General features: G+C 42.6%; 1 protein-coding gene across 1 annotated transcript in view; it reads left to right on the top strand.

Moving 5' to 3' along the window:
* GPC1 (glypican 1) overlaps positions 1-17,019 on the top strand; it is a 130,340-nt gene extending 113,321 nt beyond the window's left edge. Inside the window, exons 7-9 of the mRNA XM_089672359.1 lie at positions 6,169-6,302; positions 7,124-7,299; positions 11,108-17,019. Of these exons, the coding sequence (XP_089528485.1) occupies positions 6,169-6,302; positions 7,124-7,299; positions 11,108-11,322 (525 nt within the window). The 3' untranslated portion in view covers positions 11,323-17,019. The remainder of the gene's footprint in view (positions 1-6,168; positions 6,303-7,123; positions 7,300-11,107) is intronic.
* The last annotated feature ends 19 nt before the right edge of the window (positions 17,020-17,038 follow it).

Genomic DNA, 17,038 nt, shown 5'->3' with positions numbered 1-17,038 from the left:
CTAAGTACAAGTAGTTACAGCAGAAAAATGTGAAGGTTCTGGAGTGGCCATCAAGGTCTCCTGACCTTAATATCATCAAGTCACTCTGGGGAGATCTCAAATGCGTGGTTCATGCAAGACAACCAAAGACTTTGCATGACCTGGAGGCATTTTGTCAAGATGAATGGGCAGCTGGAGCTAGAGGCATTTTGAATATGTATCCCATAAGAAATAAAAGAAATGTGTTTAGCCTGCTCACACACGGTTTCTTTAAAAATGGTACATGCTATTACCAATTCTCCAAGGGTAGGCAAACTTTTGAGCACAACTGTACAGCCTTGTGTCGTAAAATGACCCAAGGACAATCCATTATGGTGATAAATAGGGTATTTGCAAAGACACTGCTGCAGACTAGAGCAAAATACAGGCTGGGAGTTTCTTATTTGATAGAAATGGGATTTCCAGGTAAACTCCGCTGTGGCAGCCTACATGTGTATCTTAGTATAGCTTTCCTTTAGGGACATATATTTCAGACAATAGGACTGCCTTTAAACAAAGGGGAGCCCAAAGCTCTAAATGATAGTAATGGACTGTTGTCTAGCAGTCTGAAGTGCAAATAAATGCTTTGGATGACATTTATCAAAACTGGAGCAGCAGTTTAGCTTGTTCAGTTAAGATTTGAAAATGAAACATAGAAGCTGATTGGTTGCAATACTAAACTGCTCCAGATTCTGGCTCCTCCAATTTTGACAAATTCACCTTTTTATTCTCCTACATATGGAGAATGAGAAAATAGCAACTCCAAATGTATCATTAGAACTGTCTGGATTATACAGTAAGTGAAGTTGTTTTTTATCAGTTATAATATCTCTTTCAAATTCTATCATTTATATATGTATACCTTTTCCCTGTGTACCTATAAGATAAGATCCCTATCAAAATGTGTGAATTGTTGAGGCTTTGCCCAGAAAAGGTAAGCAGAGTACAAAGGGCTGATAAACAGTATTGCCCGTAGGCTCTCTGCATCTGATCATCTCCCCATTGCTGATGTACAAAGCATTGTTCCACACTGAGGGGTTGATTTACTAAAGCTGGAGAGTGCAAATTTGGTGCAGCTGTGTTTGGTAGCCAATCAGCTTTCAACTTTCAACAATTAAGCTTTGGACCTGGATGCTGATTGGTTTCTATGCAGAGCTGCACCAGATTTTGCACTCTCCAGTTTTAGTAAATCAAACTCACTGTCTCTGTGTGAGGATGGTCATCTTGGAAAATGAGCAAGACTTTACTTCTTCATGTCAGAGCTGACCCTCTGGTGACTGGTGCACTGATGGGGCAATCGATCAGAAACTGCAGAAAGCGCAGATCCACAAAATGAACTATTCGGAATCAGAAAGTTCCTTGCACCGCATGCCTTCAAGCACAGCTTCCTCCCCAGCTAGCCCCCAGAACAGTGAGCAGTGCAGTAGTGACTGCAGTAAATATCACTCCAATTGTCCTCAGTAAGTCAGCCGTTACTTAGATGATCTCACACTGCAGATTCACACTTATAAAGCTGTAGGCAGAGGGGTGCCTAGGCTCCCTCACATTCCAGAAAGTGCAATGCTATTTTTCAGAAGAAGTTACAGACAAAGGTAAATTATTCAGGGTACTGCTTAGACACAGTCAACATTTCTAGGTGTTCCCTATTCTCATTTACTTGTTCAGGTCTGTTTAACCACCTGCCGACCACCAGTTCTGGGTGGGCATCATATGACATCCTCCCAGAACGCGCTCTCCTGGCGCGCACCCGGCGATCTCCATGATCGCTGTGTCCTATGGACATAGCTGATCACGCGATGTGGTAAAAGGCCAATCACAGCGGCCTTTTACCACGTGATCAGCCGTGTCCAATGACACGCTGTTCACCGGGAAATGCAATTGTCGGTTCTCGGCTGCACTTTCCTCACGCTGTCAGAGCGCGAGGAAAGTATTGCTGAGAACCGGCAGTTGTCAGAGCAGGGATCGGCACCGATCATCAGGGCACTGATGATCAGTACCCTGATGATTGGTGCCCAGCAGTGCCACCCACCAGTTCCGCCCACCTGTGTCCAGCAGTGCGCCCACCTGTGCCCAGCAGTGCACCCACCTGTGCCCAGCAGTGACACACACCTGTGCTCAAAAGTGCCACCTACCTGTGCCCAGCAGTGCCACCCACCTGTGCCCACTCACATGTGCCCACCAGTGCCACCCACCTGTGCCCACCAGTGCCACCCACCAGTGCCCATCAGTGCAGCCCAGCAGTGATGCCAGTCAGTGCCCAGTGGTTGTGCCAGTCAGTGCCTAGCAGTGCCGCCAGTCAGTGCCCAGCAGTGATGCCAGTCAGTGCCACCTATCAGTGCTGTCTATCAGTGTCACCTATCAGTGCCGCCTATCCGTGACACCTCATTAGTGCTGCCTATCAGTGCCGCCTATCAGTGACACCTCATTAGTGCTGCCTATCAGCGTTGCCTATCAGTGCCCATCAGTGCTGCCTATCAGTGCCCATCAGTGCCACCTATTAGTGCCCATCAGTGCTGCCTCATCAATGCACATCAGTGAAGGAGAAAAATTACCTGTTTGAAAAATTTTATAATAGAAACAAAGAAACTTTTTTTTTTCATAATTTTTTCAATTTTTTTGTTTATAGCGCAAAACGTAAAGTGTCCAGCAGCGATTAAATACCACCAAAAGAAAGCTCTATTTGTGAGGAAAAAAATGATAAAAATGTCATATGGGCACAATGTTGCATGACCGCGCAATTGTCATTCAAAGTGTGACAGCGCTGAAAGTTGAAAATTGGCCTGGTAAAGAAGGGGGTATAAGTGCCCAGTAGGCAAGTGGTTAAGGTGGGATTAGATGTTTGTTGCTCAGATATTTATGAGAATACATGGATGTCAATGGACACTCCTAGGTGATGGATCTCTTGGCTGACAGATATTACTTTCTCAAGGTGGGAGCAATGCAGGCAGTATTTACTTTTTAATTTATGTAGGAATCTTTATCTTCTAATGTCTATGGCTATTATATTAATAAATCCACAGAGATAGCTTTGTTACTGATTTCAAAATCAGAAATGATCTTTAACCAATGTGACTATAGCAAATTCACCTTTGGGAGCATGTTACAAGTTACACCCATATTTAGGGTGTAGCCAGTGGCATCTTAATAGCATCATGGGCCCCTGGGCAACGTAATGCACTGGGGCCCCTACCAGTCTGCCCCAATATACTCATCTACTCTCAAGAATTAAAGTATAAATAGTTGATAGAATTAAACATATATTTATTAGTACTTTCAACAAAATTGTCTTTAACCGCTTACCCACGGCCGTACAGCAGATCTACTGCTACACAGCGACACTGGTGCGCAAAATCACGTATATATACGTGATTTTGCATTTCCGGGTAGGGGCACGCACGCCATTTGCGGCCACGGAGGTGAGTCACAGAGTGATTACCCACTGGCGTCCGGTGATTACCAACAATCACCGACGGGGAGGAAGACTGTTTTGTTTACAGTCTTCCTCCCTGTCAGCTCGGACACACTGCTCAGGATAGCTTTGCACAGCACAGCCATCCTGAGCAGTGTGCTTACAGTGAAGCACACACCCCCATCCCCTAGTAAAACACTCCCTACACACAATTAATTCTTTGATTACCCCTCACATTAACCCCTTCCTGCCTAGTGTCATTAGTACAGTGTCAGTGCACTGATCACTGTAACGGTGTCACTGGGGATGTCAATGACACCAAGTTAGTTCCCCCCCCCTCCCCCCAGTGTCAGAATGCCCACTGCAGTTCCTCTAAAAGTCACTGTTCACCGCCGTTACTAGTAAGGAAAGAAAAAAAAATTCTCAGTATCTGTACCACCATTTGTAAACGCTTTAACTTTCACTTAAACTGATTAATTTACACATATTGGGATTTATTTTTAGCAAAGACTTGTAGCAGAATACATTTTGGCCTAAATTTATGACGAAATTTGATTTTTTAAAATTTTTTACTGGACATGTTTAATAGCAAAAAGTCCAAAATATAGTTTTTTTCTCAAAACTGTCGGTCTTTTATTGCTTATAGCGCAAAAAAAAAAATTGCACAAGCAATCAAATACTACTGAAGGAAAGCTCAAATCATGGGAAAAAAAGGACGTAAATTTAATTTGGGCGTTGCATGACCGCGCAATTGTCAGTTAAATGAATGCAGTGTCGTAACACAAAAAATGGCCTGGTCAGGAAGGGGGGTAAATCCTCTGGAGGGCAAGTGTTTAAACAATAAGAAAACATACCATAAATCAAAGACTAATCAACACAAATATCTAAACAATATAAAAAGTTAGTAGAGCAGACGACAGGGCATCAGAAGGGCAGAGTACAGGGGAGTCAGGAGGGTGCAGTACAGGGGGCAGGTGGGTAAAGTACAGGGGGGGCAGGAGGGTACAGTACATGGGGGCAGGAGGGCACAGTACAGGGGGGAACAGTACAAGGGGAGGGTAAGCAGGCACAGTACAGGGGGCAAAAGGGTACAGTATAGGGGCAGTAATGTATGATACAGGTATGGTCTCTTCAAGCAGAGCTGCGCAGGGAAGCTGCTGTCATAGACATTCTTATCTATTCTGGCAAGCTGTCACTGGGCTAAATCTACATTCGGAATGACATCTCCCAATAACCTTCCCCTCCATAGTTTCTGGCTCTCTTCCGGTGCTTTGCAGGGGTTAAGGAAGAACCTGAGGCGGAGCTTCTTATTACTGCCACTGCTTGTGTGGGTGTGATATGTACTGCCCTGATCACATGGGATGAATGGAAGAGGGGAGTAAGCAAGGTTTGGCACAGTATACATTCCACCCACGCAAGCAAGCAGAAGCAGGAGTAAAATGTTCTATGAGTTCTCGAGTTTCTTCTTTAACACCTGCAAAAAATGGGGGATGGGAATGGGAATCATGCGGTAGGGGGGAAAAGGAAAAGTATGGGTAGGAGATGGGGAATGGATAGAGAAGCACTGAAGTGAAACTGAGGGATCCTGGTCTCTATAGAGGTAAAAACAGGGTGAAGGATTTGTGCAGGTATGAGTGAAGAGGGTAGAAGAGGCAAATGGATGGGGGGGGGGGGGGGCAAGGGTACTGGAGACGGATGGTCGGGGATGGGCATGGGGAATACTGTTGACTGGTAAGGAACAGCCACAGTATAAAAAAGCAATGGGCTGGCTGGCAGGGAGGGGGAGAGGGAGTGATCTCCATTTGATAGCAATGAGACAGTGTTGGGGTGTTCAGGGTGGGGATTCCGGCCATCTGCAATGTATGTGTATGGTGGGACGAACACCTGTGTGAAGGTGCAGAGCCTCCAGAGAACAAGCAGATGAGGAGGGAGGGAGTGAGAGAGAGGGAAAGTGATATGGAAGGACTATTGTCAGGAAGAGAATTCTGGCTGGGGTCGGATGAAGAGGCTGTAAATTAGCAGGGCTGCTAGATGTTGGCAAACCAGCTGGCTGAGAGAAGGGAGTGAGTGTTAACAACCATCCCAGAGATAATGAGAGACGGTGTGACAGGCAGAGGTGGAAGGATCTGTGTGAGGATGAAAGGGTGCAATACGGGATAGTGGCTGAGGTGGATAGAAGGATGGCGGGGATGGAGAGAACAATGAATGAGTGAGAAACAGGGATAATGGAAATAACCTGTAGTGGTAAAAATGGTAAAGAAAGGGAAACTGTTGGCAAGAAACTGCAAGGATCCCCTATGCACCCAGTGCTGGGTGTAGCGTGTAAAATCCTCCATTAGTTGACCCCCCCTCCCCCTTTCCATTAAAAATAGCAAGCCTGTGCGGGGTTCCACCTACAGCCGTGTCATTCTTTCACAGCAATCTGTGAATAAATGAGCTACAAGTGCCTTCTTCCACCACGGCAGACAGCTTGTAGTTCTCAATGACCTGCAAGAGTACTGGTGAGCCCTCTTGTAGTTCATTGATCTTCCTGCTCTTCAGTAATTGTCTGCCCATACAGGAGGTATGGTATACTGAGAGTCTGCAGGAGCCTGACCGCACATTTGTTATTTTTTTCAAAAAAAGTGAAGGTTAAAGCTGAATTCTTCCATTTGTGTATTGAACTGTCAGTAGAACAAGGACTTCTTATTATTCTAACATGCTCATTTATTTTATAAATGTAATCATATTTATTTTTGTAGGTATTAGATGTAAAAGCGACACTCAGTGACATCCAGGATTACTGGATATCATTACCAAGTTTATTCTGCAACGAAAAGAATATTGCTGGCCAGGGCAATGAAGACAAGTGCTGGAATGGAATGACCCGAGCGAGGTAACTCATTCTGTGTCTAGCAGCTGGAAAATGCCATCTTGGTATGACATGTTCGGTGAACCTAAATAACTGGACTTGGGGTCTGTTGACATTGATCTGCAAAGAGAAATATACATTTATAGCATTTTAGCAGAGTACTACCTTAACCAAATGTCTTAATGTTCCAGCTATGGGGCTGTAAAATCATTGGTGAACCACATACACAGCAATTGTTAAAGTATATCTAAACAAAAAGGGTTAAAGTACGGCTGAAGGCTCCTGTATGGCAGCCTAAACAGGTCCAAAATCTTGTTACTTACCATGTGATGTGCAAGTCTCCTAAAGTAAACAAAATCCACCTTCATTTGTGTTTCACATGTTTCTCCTCCCAGACACTGCAGCTAATAGTGGAATGGTTTCAGCAACAGATACAGTGCTGTCACTCCAGAGATCTGTGGGCAGAGCTAGGTGTGACCAGGTGTTGAATGGCAGGCTACAGGCTTGTGAATCCGCAGCTTCACCCCCTGCAATATTTTTTCATCCCACTGTAGTGCCCATAGCCACAGCCTACATGAGAATGACAATTCTGCTCGTAATTCAGGAGCAGTGCAACTGTGTTTGGTCATCCATCACGGGGAGCTGCACAAGGTGGAATTCACTGGCAGGTTGAACAAGTATTTTTGATACTTTGCAGGGGCGGCTAAGAGAAAGCTGGGAGTGCAAAGGCACTTACAATTAAGTCTGTAGCACTTATGGAGCAAACATCAAAATACTGTTTGTATTCGTAAGATTATTGTGCGGTATTACTGAAATTTCTAATGATAAGTTGTGCTTTGCTTTAGGTACATGCCAGAACGGATGGGCAGTGGCCTTGCCAGCCAAATAAATAACCCTGAGATTGACGTAGATATTACCAAGCCTGATATGACCATCCGTCAGCAGATCATGCAGCTGAAAATCATGACAAACCGTCTCCGCAATGCCTACAATGGAAATGATGTGGACTTTCAGGACACAAGTAAGTAAAATTCTCAAATGACAGCTCATATTTGTAGGTGGTAGTTGGTATATCTATTTAAATATGTGCTCTGGGTTTTTCAATACTGATGGTTAAACATACACATCAGTTCTTCTTAGCTGTTCAGTGTCTGCAATTGTTGTCTGTGCCTGGTGCTTACAGTAAGACAGCCCATACATTATTCATTTGTTTTCATTCAACCAGTGGGTTGGACAAAAAAAAAGACCCTCGTCCCCCATCCACACACTTGATGTGGATAGGGGAAACCTTGCACTCAGCCTTTGTATTCTGACAGCGAGGAGCCTTCTCCACCATCAGAATACACTGATCAGCGCTGTCAGCTATAGCCAGCGGCAATGATTGATTCAGAAAAATCAAATACAGTCAGGTCCATAAATATTGGGACATCGACACAATTCTAACATTTTTGGCTCTATACACCACCACAATGGATGTGAAATGAAACGAACAAGATGTGCTTTAACTGCAGACTGTCAGCTTTAATTTGAGGGTATTTACATCCAAATCAGGTGAACGGTGTAGGAATTACAACAGTTTGCATATGTGCCTCCCACTTGGTAAGGGACCAAAAGTAATGGGACAATTGGCTTCTCAGCTGTTCTATGGCCAGGTGTATGTTATTCCCTCATTATCCCAATTACAATGAGCAGATAAAAGGTCCAGAGTTCATTTCAAGTGTGCTATATGCATTTGGAATCTGTTGCTGTCAACTCTCAAGATGAGATCCAAAGAGCTATCACTATCAGTGAAGCAAGCCATCATTAGGCTGAAAAAACAAACCCATCAGAGAGATAGCAAAAACATTAGGTGTGGCCAAAACAACTGTTTGGAACATTCCTAAAAAGAAGGAACGCACCGGTGAGCTCAGCAACACCAAAAGACCTGGAAGACCACAGAAAACAACTGTGTTGGATGACCGAAGAATTCTTTCCCTGGTGAAGAAAACACCCTTCACAACAGTTGGCCAGATCAAGAACACTCTCCAGGAGGTAGGTGTATGTGTGTCAAAGTCAACAATCAAGAGAAGACTTCACCAGACTGAATACAGAGGGTTCACCACAAGATGTAAACCATTGGTGAGCCTCAAAAACAGGAAGGCCAGATTAGAGTTTGCCAAACGACATCTAAAAAAACCTTCACAGTTCTGGAACAACATCCTATGGACAGATGAGACCAAGATCAACTTGTACCAGAGTGATGGGAAGAGAAGAGTATGGAGAAGGAAAGGAACTGCTCATGATCCTAAGCATACCACCTCATCAGTGAAGCATGGTGGTGGTAGTGTCATGGCGTGGGCATGTATGGCTGCCAGTGGAACTGGTTCTCTTGTATTTATTGATGATGTGACTGCTGACAAAAGCAGCAGGATGAATTCTGAAGTGTTTCGGGCAATATTATCTGCTCATATTCAGCCAAATGCTTCAGAACTCATTGGACGCTTCACAGTACAGATGGACAATGACCCAAAGCATACTGCAAAAGCAACCAAAGAGTTTTTTAAGGGAAAGAAGTGGAATGTTATGCAATGGCCAAGTCAATCACCTGACCTTAATCCGATTGAGCATGCATTTCACTTGCTGAAGACAAAACTGAAGGGAAAATGTCCCAAGAACAAGCAGGAACTGAAGACAGTTGCAGTAGAGGCCTGGCAGAGCATCACCAGGGATGAAACCCAGTGTCTGGTGATGTCTATGCGTTCCAGATTTCAGGCTGTAATTGACTGCAAAGGATTTGCAACCAAGTATTAAAAAGTGAAATTTTGATTTATGATTATTATTCTGTCCCATTACTTTTGGTCCCTTACCAAGTGGGAGGCACATATGCAAACTGTTGTAATTCCTACACCGTTCACCTGATTTGGATGTAAATACCCTCAAATTAAAGCTGACAGTCTGCAGTTAAAGCACATCTTTTTCGTTTCATTTCAAATCCATTGTGGTGGTGTATAGAGCCAAAAATGTTAGAATTGTGTCGATGTCCCAATATTTATGGACCTGACTGTAGGTTGGTTGTACGGAAATCAGTCAGTAGACTGAATTCTGTACAACGAGCCTGCCCATACATAGATCGAAATTCGACCAATCCCTGTTGAACCTGGTGAATGTCGATCCATGTACAGTATGTTGTCTTAAGAAGATAAATGTTGGTTTGAGACTTTTAGAGTAGCTGTAGGTTTAAGTGAACCTAACTTGGCCTAAACTGTTTGTCAGTGATAACAATGCAGAAGTGCAGATACTGTACCTTGTGGTCTTTACAAGCATCTGTGTTTGTCTTTAAATCAGTCATTGGGATTGATTTAATGAAAGCAAATAGACTGTGCACTTTGCAGGTGCAGTTGCACTCATTTTCCCCAGAAGTTCGTGAATGTGGTGGAGCTCTGCTGATTTCCGTCAACCAATCATGTGCAAGCAAAAATGCTTTTTTTTATTTTCCTTGCACCTGATTGGGTATTCTTTACACAGTAAAGCCTCACCGCATTCACTAAGCTCTGGGGAAAAGGAGTGCATCTGCATCTACAAAGTGCAGAATCTATTTACAGCTGTGCATGGTAGCCAATCAGCTTCTAACTACAGCTGGGCCAATCTAGCAGCTTTTTATGTCTTTGAAACCAGTTGAGAGTTTCCTTGGCTTCGTTTTTGGTATCATTGTCTTGCTGAAATGTCCACCCTTGTTTCATCTTCTACATTTTTTCCATTCATCCTTCCTGAAATGATATGAAGTTTGCCAGTACTGTATGCTGAAAACAGCCCCACACCATGATGTTCCCACCTCCAAACATCGCTGTTGGTATGGTGTTTTGTGGGTGATGTGCAGTGCCATTTGACCTCCAAACATGGTGTGTGTTATGACATCCAAAGAGTTACATTTTGGTCTCATCTGACCAGACTATATTCTCTCAGTATTTCACAGGCTTGGCTAAATGTTGTGCAGCAAACTTTAAATGAGCTCCAACATGCTTTTTGTTCAGCAATGGAGTCTTGCATGGTGAATGTGCATATAGGTCATGGCGGTTAAGTGCATTACTTATTGTTTTCTTTGAAACAATTGTACCTGCTAATTCCAGGTCTTTCTGAAGCTCTCCACAAGTGGTCCTTGGCTCTTGGACAACTCTTCTGGTAATTCTTTTCACTCCTCTGTCAAAAAGAAATCTTTTGAGGAGCACCTGGTCGTGGCCAGTTTATAGTGAAATTATGTTTTTTACACTTCCGGATTATGGCGCCAACAGTGCTCACTGGAACATTCAGAAGTTTAGAAATCCTTCTGTAACCAATGCCATCAGTATGTTTTGCAATTATAAGGTTGTGAAGGTTTTGAGAGAGCATCATGAGATGTTTCTTTCTTGGTAATGAGACACCTTTTTATAGGCCAACTGTTGAGACTGAACCAGCTGATATTAATTTGCACAGACAAGGGGCAGGATTGCTTTTAATTACTGATAGATTTCAGCTGGTGTTTGGGCTTTCCATGCCTTTTTGCACCTCCCTTTCTTCATGTGTTCAATACTTTTTCCCTGTGTCATTCCATTTTATTACACAAAACTTAATTTCTGAACTTATTTGTTTTGGTTTCTCTGTATGTATGTATTGCATGGGTTGTTACTGACATGAAAATTTCATGTCAATAGCACTTTTAGAAATATATTTACCTAGAAAAATGGTGACATTTTCAATACTTATTTTACCTGCTGTATTTCATCTGTATATTTAGCTGTTTGCCTGTAACTGTATTTGTCCAAGTTGTATGTTTATGTCTTCATGCACTAATAATCACTATTGTTTTTATGCAGGTGATGACATCAGCGGATCAGGAAGTGGAGATGGCTGCACTGACAGCGTCTGCATCAAAACAGCATCAGGAGATGCTTCCGTAGTGCACACACAGACACATATCACTCACAATTCCAAATCATCAGAAAAGCCAGGGAACAGTGCTTACGTCCACTCATGGAACCTTCTTATAGTTGTCGTGGCTTTGCTTGTGGCATTTTCTGCCCGATGGTAACTTATGTGAATTTTCGTAAAAAAAGGGAATGCTGTTTACTTCGCCCTGTCCAAATAAACTCGACCTTCTCAGTTTGGATGTAGATGACAATGGAAAGGGAGAGAGTGCTGGAGATTAGGCCTCTATAACACTGTGTTCTTCTACAGGCTCACAACGTCTCCATACCTGTACATTTTTTGTAATTGTGTGTATTTTATTTTCAGATACAGATAAACCTTACTGGGCTGTTTTTTTATTCTTTGATTGATAGCACAATATTGTTATAAGTGGCATAAAAGCCTCACTAATACCGTGTCTCTTTTCTAAGATTAAAATAAAATACATGGAAAAATGTTAAATATTTATTAGTGCAAATACACACATTTCTCTGCCTATAGTATTGACAGATTGAGAGAAGCATTGTATGCAGTTTTCTTTATGTTTCTATATAAAGAGGGTTTCTCTTTATTTCTGTCACCAGGCGTGATTTTGTGGAGAGGCATGAGAAGCCATCTTGTCAGCACAGATTTTATTAAGTCTATTTAAGCAGTTGTCCTAGTACAAAAGGGTCATAGACTGCACACAAGAGATTTGTGGAAACGGAAAAGAGCACGCGCTTGCTTATTCAGTATTGTAGTCATCTGCATCACAAAACTGTAAACACAGACTGGGAGCTGGATCCTTGGGAAGAGAGCTCTGCTGTTTCTCACTTGCTATTGACTAGTGCTTAATAGGCCTCAGCCAATGATCTGCTGACTCCTCCCCTCCATCTGCTGCAGCCAGTGATCTTCAAACTTACCCCCTTCCTCTGCTGCAGCCAAAGATCTACAGACTCCTCCTTTCCTTCCACTGCAGCCAATGATATGAAGACTTCTCCCCTCCATCTGCTGCAGCCAATATTCTGCAGAATTCTCCCCTCCCTCTACGGCAGCCAATGATCTAAAGACTCCTCCCTTCCTTCCACTGCAGCCAATGATCTGAAGACTTCTCCCCTCCCTCTGCTGCAGCCAGTGATCTGCAGATTTCTCCACTCCTTCTGCTCAAGCCAATGATCTACTGACTTCCCCCTTCCCTCTGCTGCAGCCAATGATCTGAAGACTTCTCCCCTGCAGCCAATGTTCTGCAGAATTCTCCCTTCCCTCTGCAGCAGCCAATGATCTACAGACTCCTCCCTTCCTTCCACTGCAGCCAATAATCTGAGGATATCTCCTCTCTCTCTGCTGCAGCCAATGATCTGCAGAATTCTCCCCTCCCTCTGCTGCAGCCAATGATCTACAGACTCCCCCCTTTCCCTCCACTGCAGCCAATGATCTACAGACTCCCCCCTTCCCTCCACTACAGCCAATGATCTGAGGGCCCCTCCCCTCTGTTCAGTGCAGCCACTGATCTTCAGACTCCTCCCTTTCCTTTGCTACAATCAACAATCTGCAGACTTCTCACCTCACTCTGCTGCAGCCAATCCCCTTCAGACTCATCCCCTCCCTCTGCTGCAGCCAGTAGTCTACAGACCTTCATCCAAGGATCTGCAAACTCCCCCATTCCCTCCACTACAGCCATTGGTCTGCAGACTTCTTCCTTTCCTCTGCTACAGCCAATGATCTGCAGACTTCTCTCCTCCTCCTGCAGTCCATGATCTGCCCTCCCTTTGCTACAGCAAAGGATCTACAAACTTCTCTGCACCCTCTGCTTCATCCAATGATCGGCAGACTTCTCTCCTCCCCTTCCTTTGCTGCAGAACCCTCCCCTCCTTCTCCGGCTGTGTTAATTTGTATCATTGTTAGAGACAGGCCTGACAAGAAATGAACCTAGTGATTCATTGACAAGGGCAGCTCAGGGGAGGCAATGTAAAACATATTTTGCTACTACTACTGAGAAATCACACAGCTTTACTTACAATATTAACAAATACATAGAGTGACTATACAAAACTTTATTCATTTGATGGTTAAGTAGAACTATGGGCAAAATAAAACTAAAAAAAACATATACTGTATATTGCAGTCTGTCAATAGAATTACCACAGCAGTTTTTCTATGTCCCCCATAAGGACTCTTCACATTTGTGCTGCCCTCTGAAGAGCAATCCATGTTCAGATCGCATTTCAGAGGGCATTTGATAGCGAGGAGGCCTTATATGGCCTCCTCACTGCCTGATTTGACCCTGTAATGCTGCACTACTGCATTGCACTTGTGTGCATTGCTAGCCACCCCTTTTTTGTATCTCCCCATGGCGGCCATCTTAAAGGGCCTTGACATAGTTTTTTTTACCTGTTGACCTTGCCAGAAGTTCAAATATTTTTCTGCTTTCTTTAAGAGGCCAAGATGTCCAGTGACAGTTACATGGTTGTGGGAAACCATACCACACTGACAGGAGTGATTACAACAGTTGGCTTTTGTTCATATGGTCTAAACCTTTTTTCCAAAAGAAAAACAACTGTTGAATAACTGCTTAAAAAGTGTTATCTGGAGTTCGAATTTTATTTGTTTGTCTTTTAAGTCCATTTAAATTTACATGTCCCTCTAAGACTATCCTGTCCATAAGGTGACAACACTGCTGTGTGATTTTACGCAAACAGTGTTGTCACCCCATGTCAGAACATGGAACAATAATTGTTAGGATCAACAAGTATTAAAGCTGTGACACAGGGTAGACTGCTTGATTTTGCCCATAGTTCCGCTTGAAGTAAGTTAGGAAATTTGACTTGCAAGACATAAGCAGTTAATGATATGCACATTTTTTGTTATCTGGTGACATGGGGGTTACCAATATGTGCTGCATTCTGATGCTAAACTGGGCTAATTTGGACAATTTTGTATTAACAGATCTGGAGAAATGTAGGGATTTCTCTGGTCTAGGACCAATGTGTAAATTTGCTTGTTGACATAAAAACTCTTTTGTGATTTGTTTCTAATTTAACCAAACATATCACTGATTCAAACTATCGAAATAAAAATGTAATATCTTAATAAACAGGCATTTTTATGCTTTACAAATAGGTAGTATACCTGTCTTCACGTTTGTCATTGACCTTTCTTTTGGACAAGCAGCCTGTAGTCAGAAGTTTTGACAGGTTCAACTGGAATTTGTTGGCCAACTATTGTACCCACATTTTAAGTGGAACTCCAGACAAAACATAGGGGGACCAAAAAAAACAATGGTGTGGCATTAAAATAGTGCAGATTGCAACATTTTTGCTAAAGTGACAGATAAACAATGATTCACAATGCATGCCCTTGTGGAATGTGACATGCGGCATAACAATGAAATCCCCATTTGTGACATTTTTCCAAAATGTCGCAATGTGTGAAGCATATAATTGAAAAGATTGAGCCTTTTCGGGGCACATAGACATAAATGCTTTAGTAGATGATGCAGTATTCCTTATAAAATGTATGGTTTCTCATTCTGCATTGCAAATACTTTATCAGGCACAGGTTCTACAGTGTGGATAAAACAATTGTGTTTTTGATGTCCACTGTGCATGTGTATATAGAAGTATGATTTCTCAGTTCTATGTATAAAATAATGCCTGTCAAACTGAACTGAGTGTTTTCAACATCTTACACCCCCATAATAGTTTCAGTTAACCATCAGAAGGTATTGCCTACATTTTTACTTTACTGTTGAACACTTTGGGGAGAATTTTACTAAAACTGGAGCACTCAGAATCTGGTGCAGTGGTGCATAGTGACCTATCAGCATCTAACTTCAGCTTGTTCAAATAAGCTTTGACAAAACCAGACGCTGACTGACTATTATTATTATTATACAGGATTTATGTAGCGCCAACAGTTTGCACAGCGCTTTACAATATAAGGGAGACAGTACAATTACAATACATTTCAGTACAGAAGGAATATGAGGGCCCTGCTCGTGGAGCTTACAATCTAAAGGAAGGGACTGCTATGCAGAGCTGCACCATACTCTATGTGCTCCAGTTTTAGTAAATCCCCTCCTTCTCCCTTAGTGTCCCATTTTTAAAGGCTAAGTTGACCATTTCCAGAAATTGTAGTCAAGGGCTCCAGTGGGTACTAACCCCCTATGTAGCTTTGTAAAATGTTAATTTATTTTATTGTCGTATCTATAGACCATTTGCCCCCTCCTAGAAGCCTAAATAGAAAAAACTCAAATTTAGAAATCCCTATGTCCTGCCTTAAACATGAAATCCTTTGGGTCTTGCCCTTCTAATGTTGGGAGTGGGCATCTCAGTGGTTTTCATGTTCTAGCAACAAGACAGAATTTTGAAATGGAAGCTTTCCCTCCAATCTTCCAAGGGGGCCCAAATGGCCCCTTGACTCCACAGGCTATTTTCTAGAAAAGGTGAATTTTAAAAGCCTTAAAGCAGTGGTATGGCCTTGCAGCGGCTATTCTCAACTTTAATAAAAATATACATTTATAAATGAATGTGGGGGATCTCGGAAGAAAATCCTGATCACATGACCTGACAAAATCATGTGGCTGGACCCTTCTCCTGTTACAGAGTGTTCTTCGCAGCGTTATCCAGAAAACACTCTCATGGATACTGCGGACTCCACACCATCTTTGCATCTACATCTCTGCATTTTAGGAATGACTTGTCAACACTGTGAGGTGTGGATATCATCATTATCTATCATATTTCCCTTTTAAATAGCCCCTTTAGTGCTGGATAAAACAAGTTAATGTTCTACAAAATGTCTGTTCGCTAGAAATGTATCTGATCATGTCTTGCTTATCTGGATTCAAGACAACATAGTATCTATTACACACAGTGCAGTGAGCTCATTACCTATACTTTTTACATGATAAGAGAAGTGTGTTCTCAGCTGTACTGGAAGGATGTACAACATTCAAAGTGGAACTGTAGCAGCTCAAAAGGAAAAAAAGAAGTAGCAAGTGTGTATATCTTGGCATTTTGTAAGTTTACTGCTGATTTCTATACAATAGATTACCCCTTTAAATGGTGTTGAGAAAACAGAGTAGCTTACATCCAGTTACATCCTTGTACAGTTTTGGTGTAAACGGTGACCAGCTAAATTTCTATCCATGTATGGACAGGCTGATTGTATCCAAGTCAATCCACTGCTAGTGGTCATCATTGTATTCTGCCAGACAGAAAGGCTCCCCTAATCCCTCCCTCCTCCAGCAGAATTCAATAGCATTGCGGGAGGGAATCTCTCATCAACACTGACTGTTGATGGGGGAATCAAGTCATTTTCTTTCCTTTCACTTGTGATTCAGCTATGGCTTGCTTAAAGAATGGAGGATCTTTTGATGGTTTGGCCATTTCCCCCACTGCCTTTTTGACATATGCTGTACATTATAATATTTTAGTAGAACAATTTGTGTTTCCCCTTGGTCCCCTTGCCATGCTTACTGGTTCCCAAGCCTTGCTCTAAAAAGCCATGGTTTCCTTTTTATTTACTGATCATATCTAGCAAGCCTGAAACAGCCTCCTGGCAGCTGAAATAAATGTCTGCATAATTTTAGCCTATACCAGTGCTATCAACCAGCATTTTTAATTGAATATTTGACCACCACTTGTTAATAAAGGCAAAACCCTTTGTGAGGATTGGATGGAAGTGATGGCGTAGAAATAACTTCTGCTTCAAGAATGCAATGTTGTAACCTAATGTTTACACTCACTTTATGGAACACATGCATTTAAAATGTGAAGTGCTTGTTTATTTCAGGGGCTACCACAGATAACCCATTAAATGGGAAAGCGATTAGTGCAAAGGTGTGTGATTGTATTTTT

This window comes from Staurois parvus, unplaced genomic scaffold (assembly GCF_062004578.1).
Source record: "Staurois parvus isolate SC_StPar_1 unplaced genomic scaffold, SC_StPar_1.0 ptg000126l, whole genome shotgun sequence".
In the NCBI taxonomy this organism is placed as follows: Eukaryota; Metazoa; Chordata; class Amphibia; order Anura; family Ranidae; genus Staurois; species Staurois parvus.
Note: the sequence above shows the minus strand (reverse complement) of the source record. Positions and strands in the feature narration are given on the sequence as shown.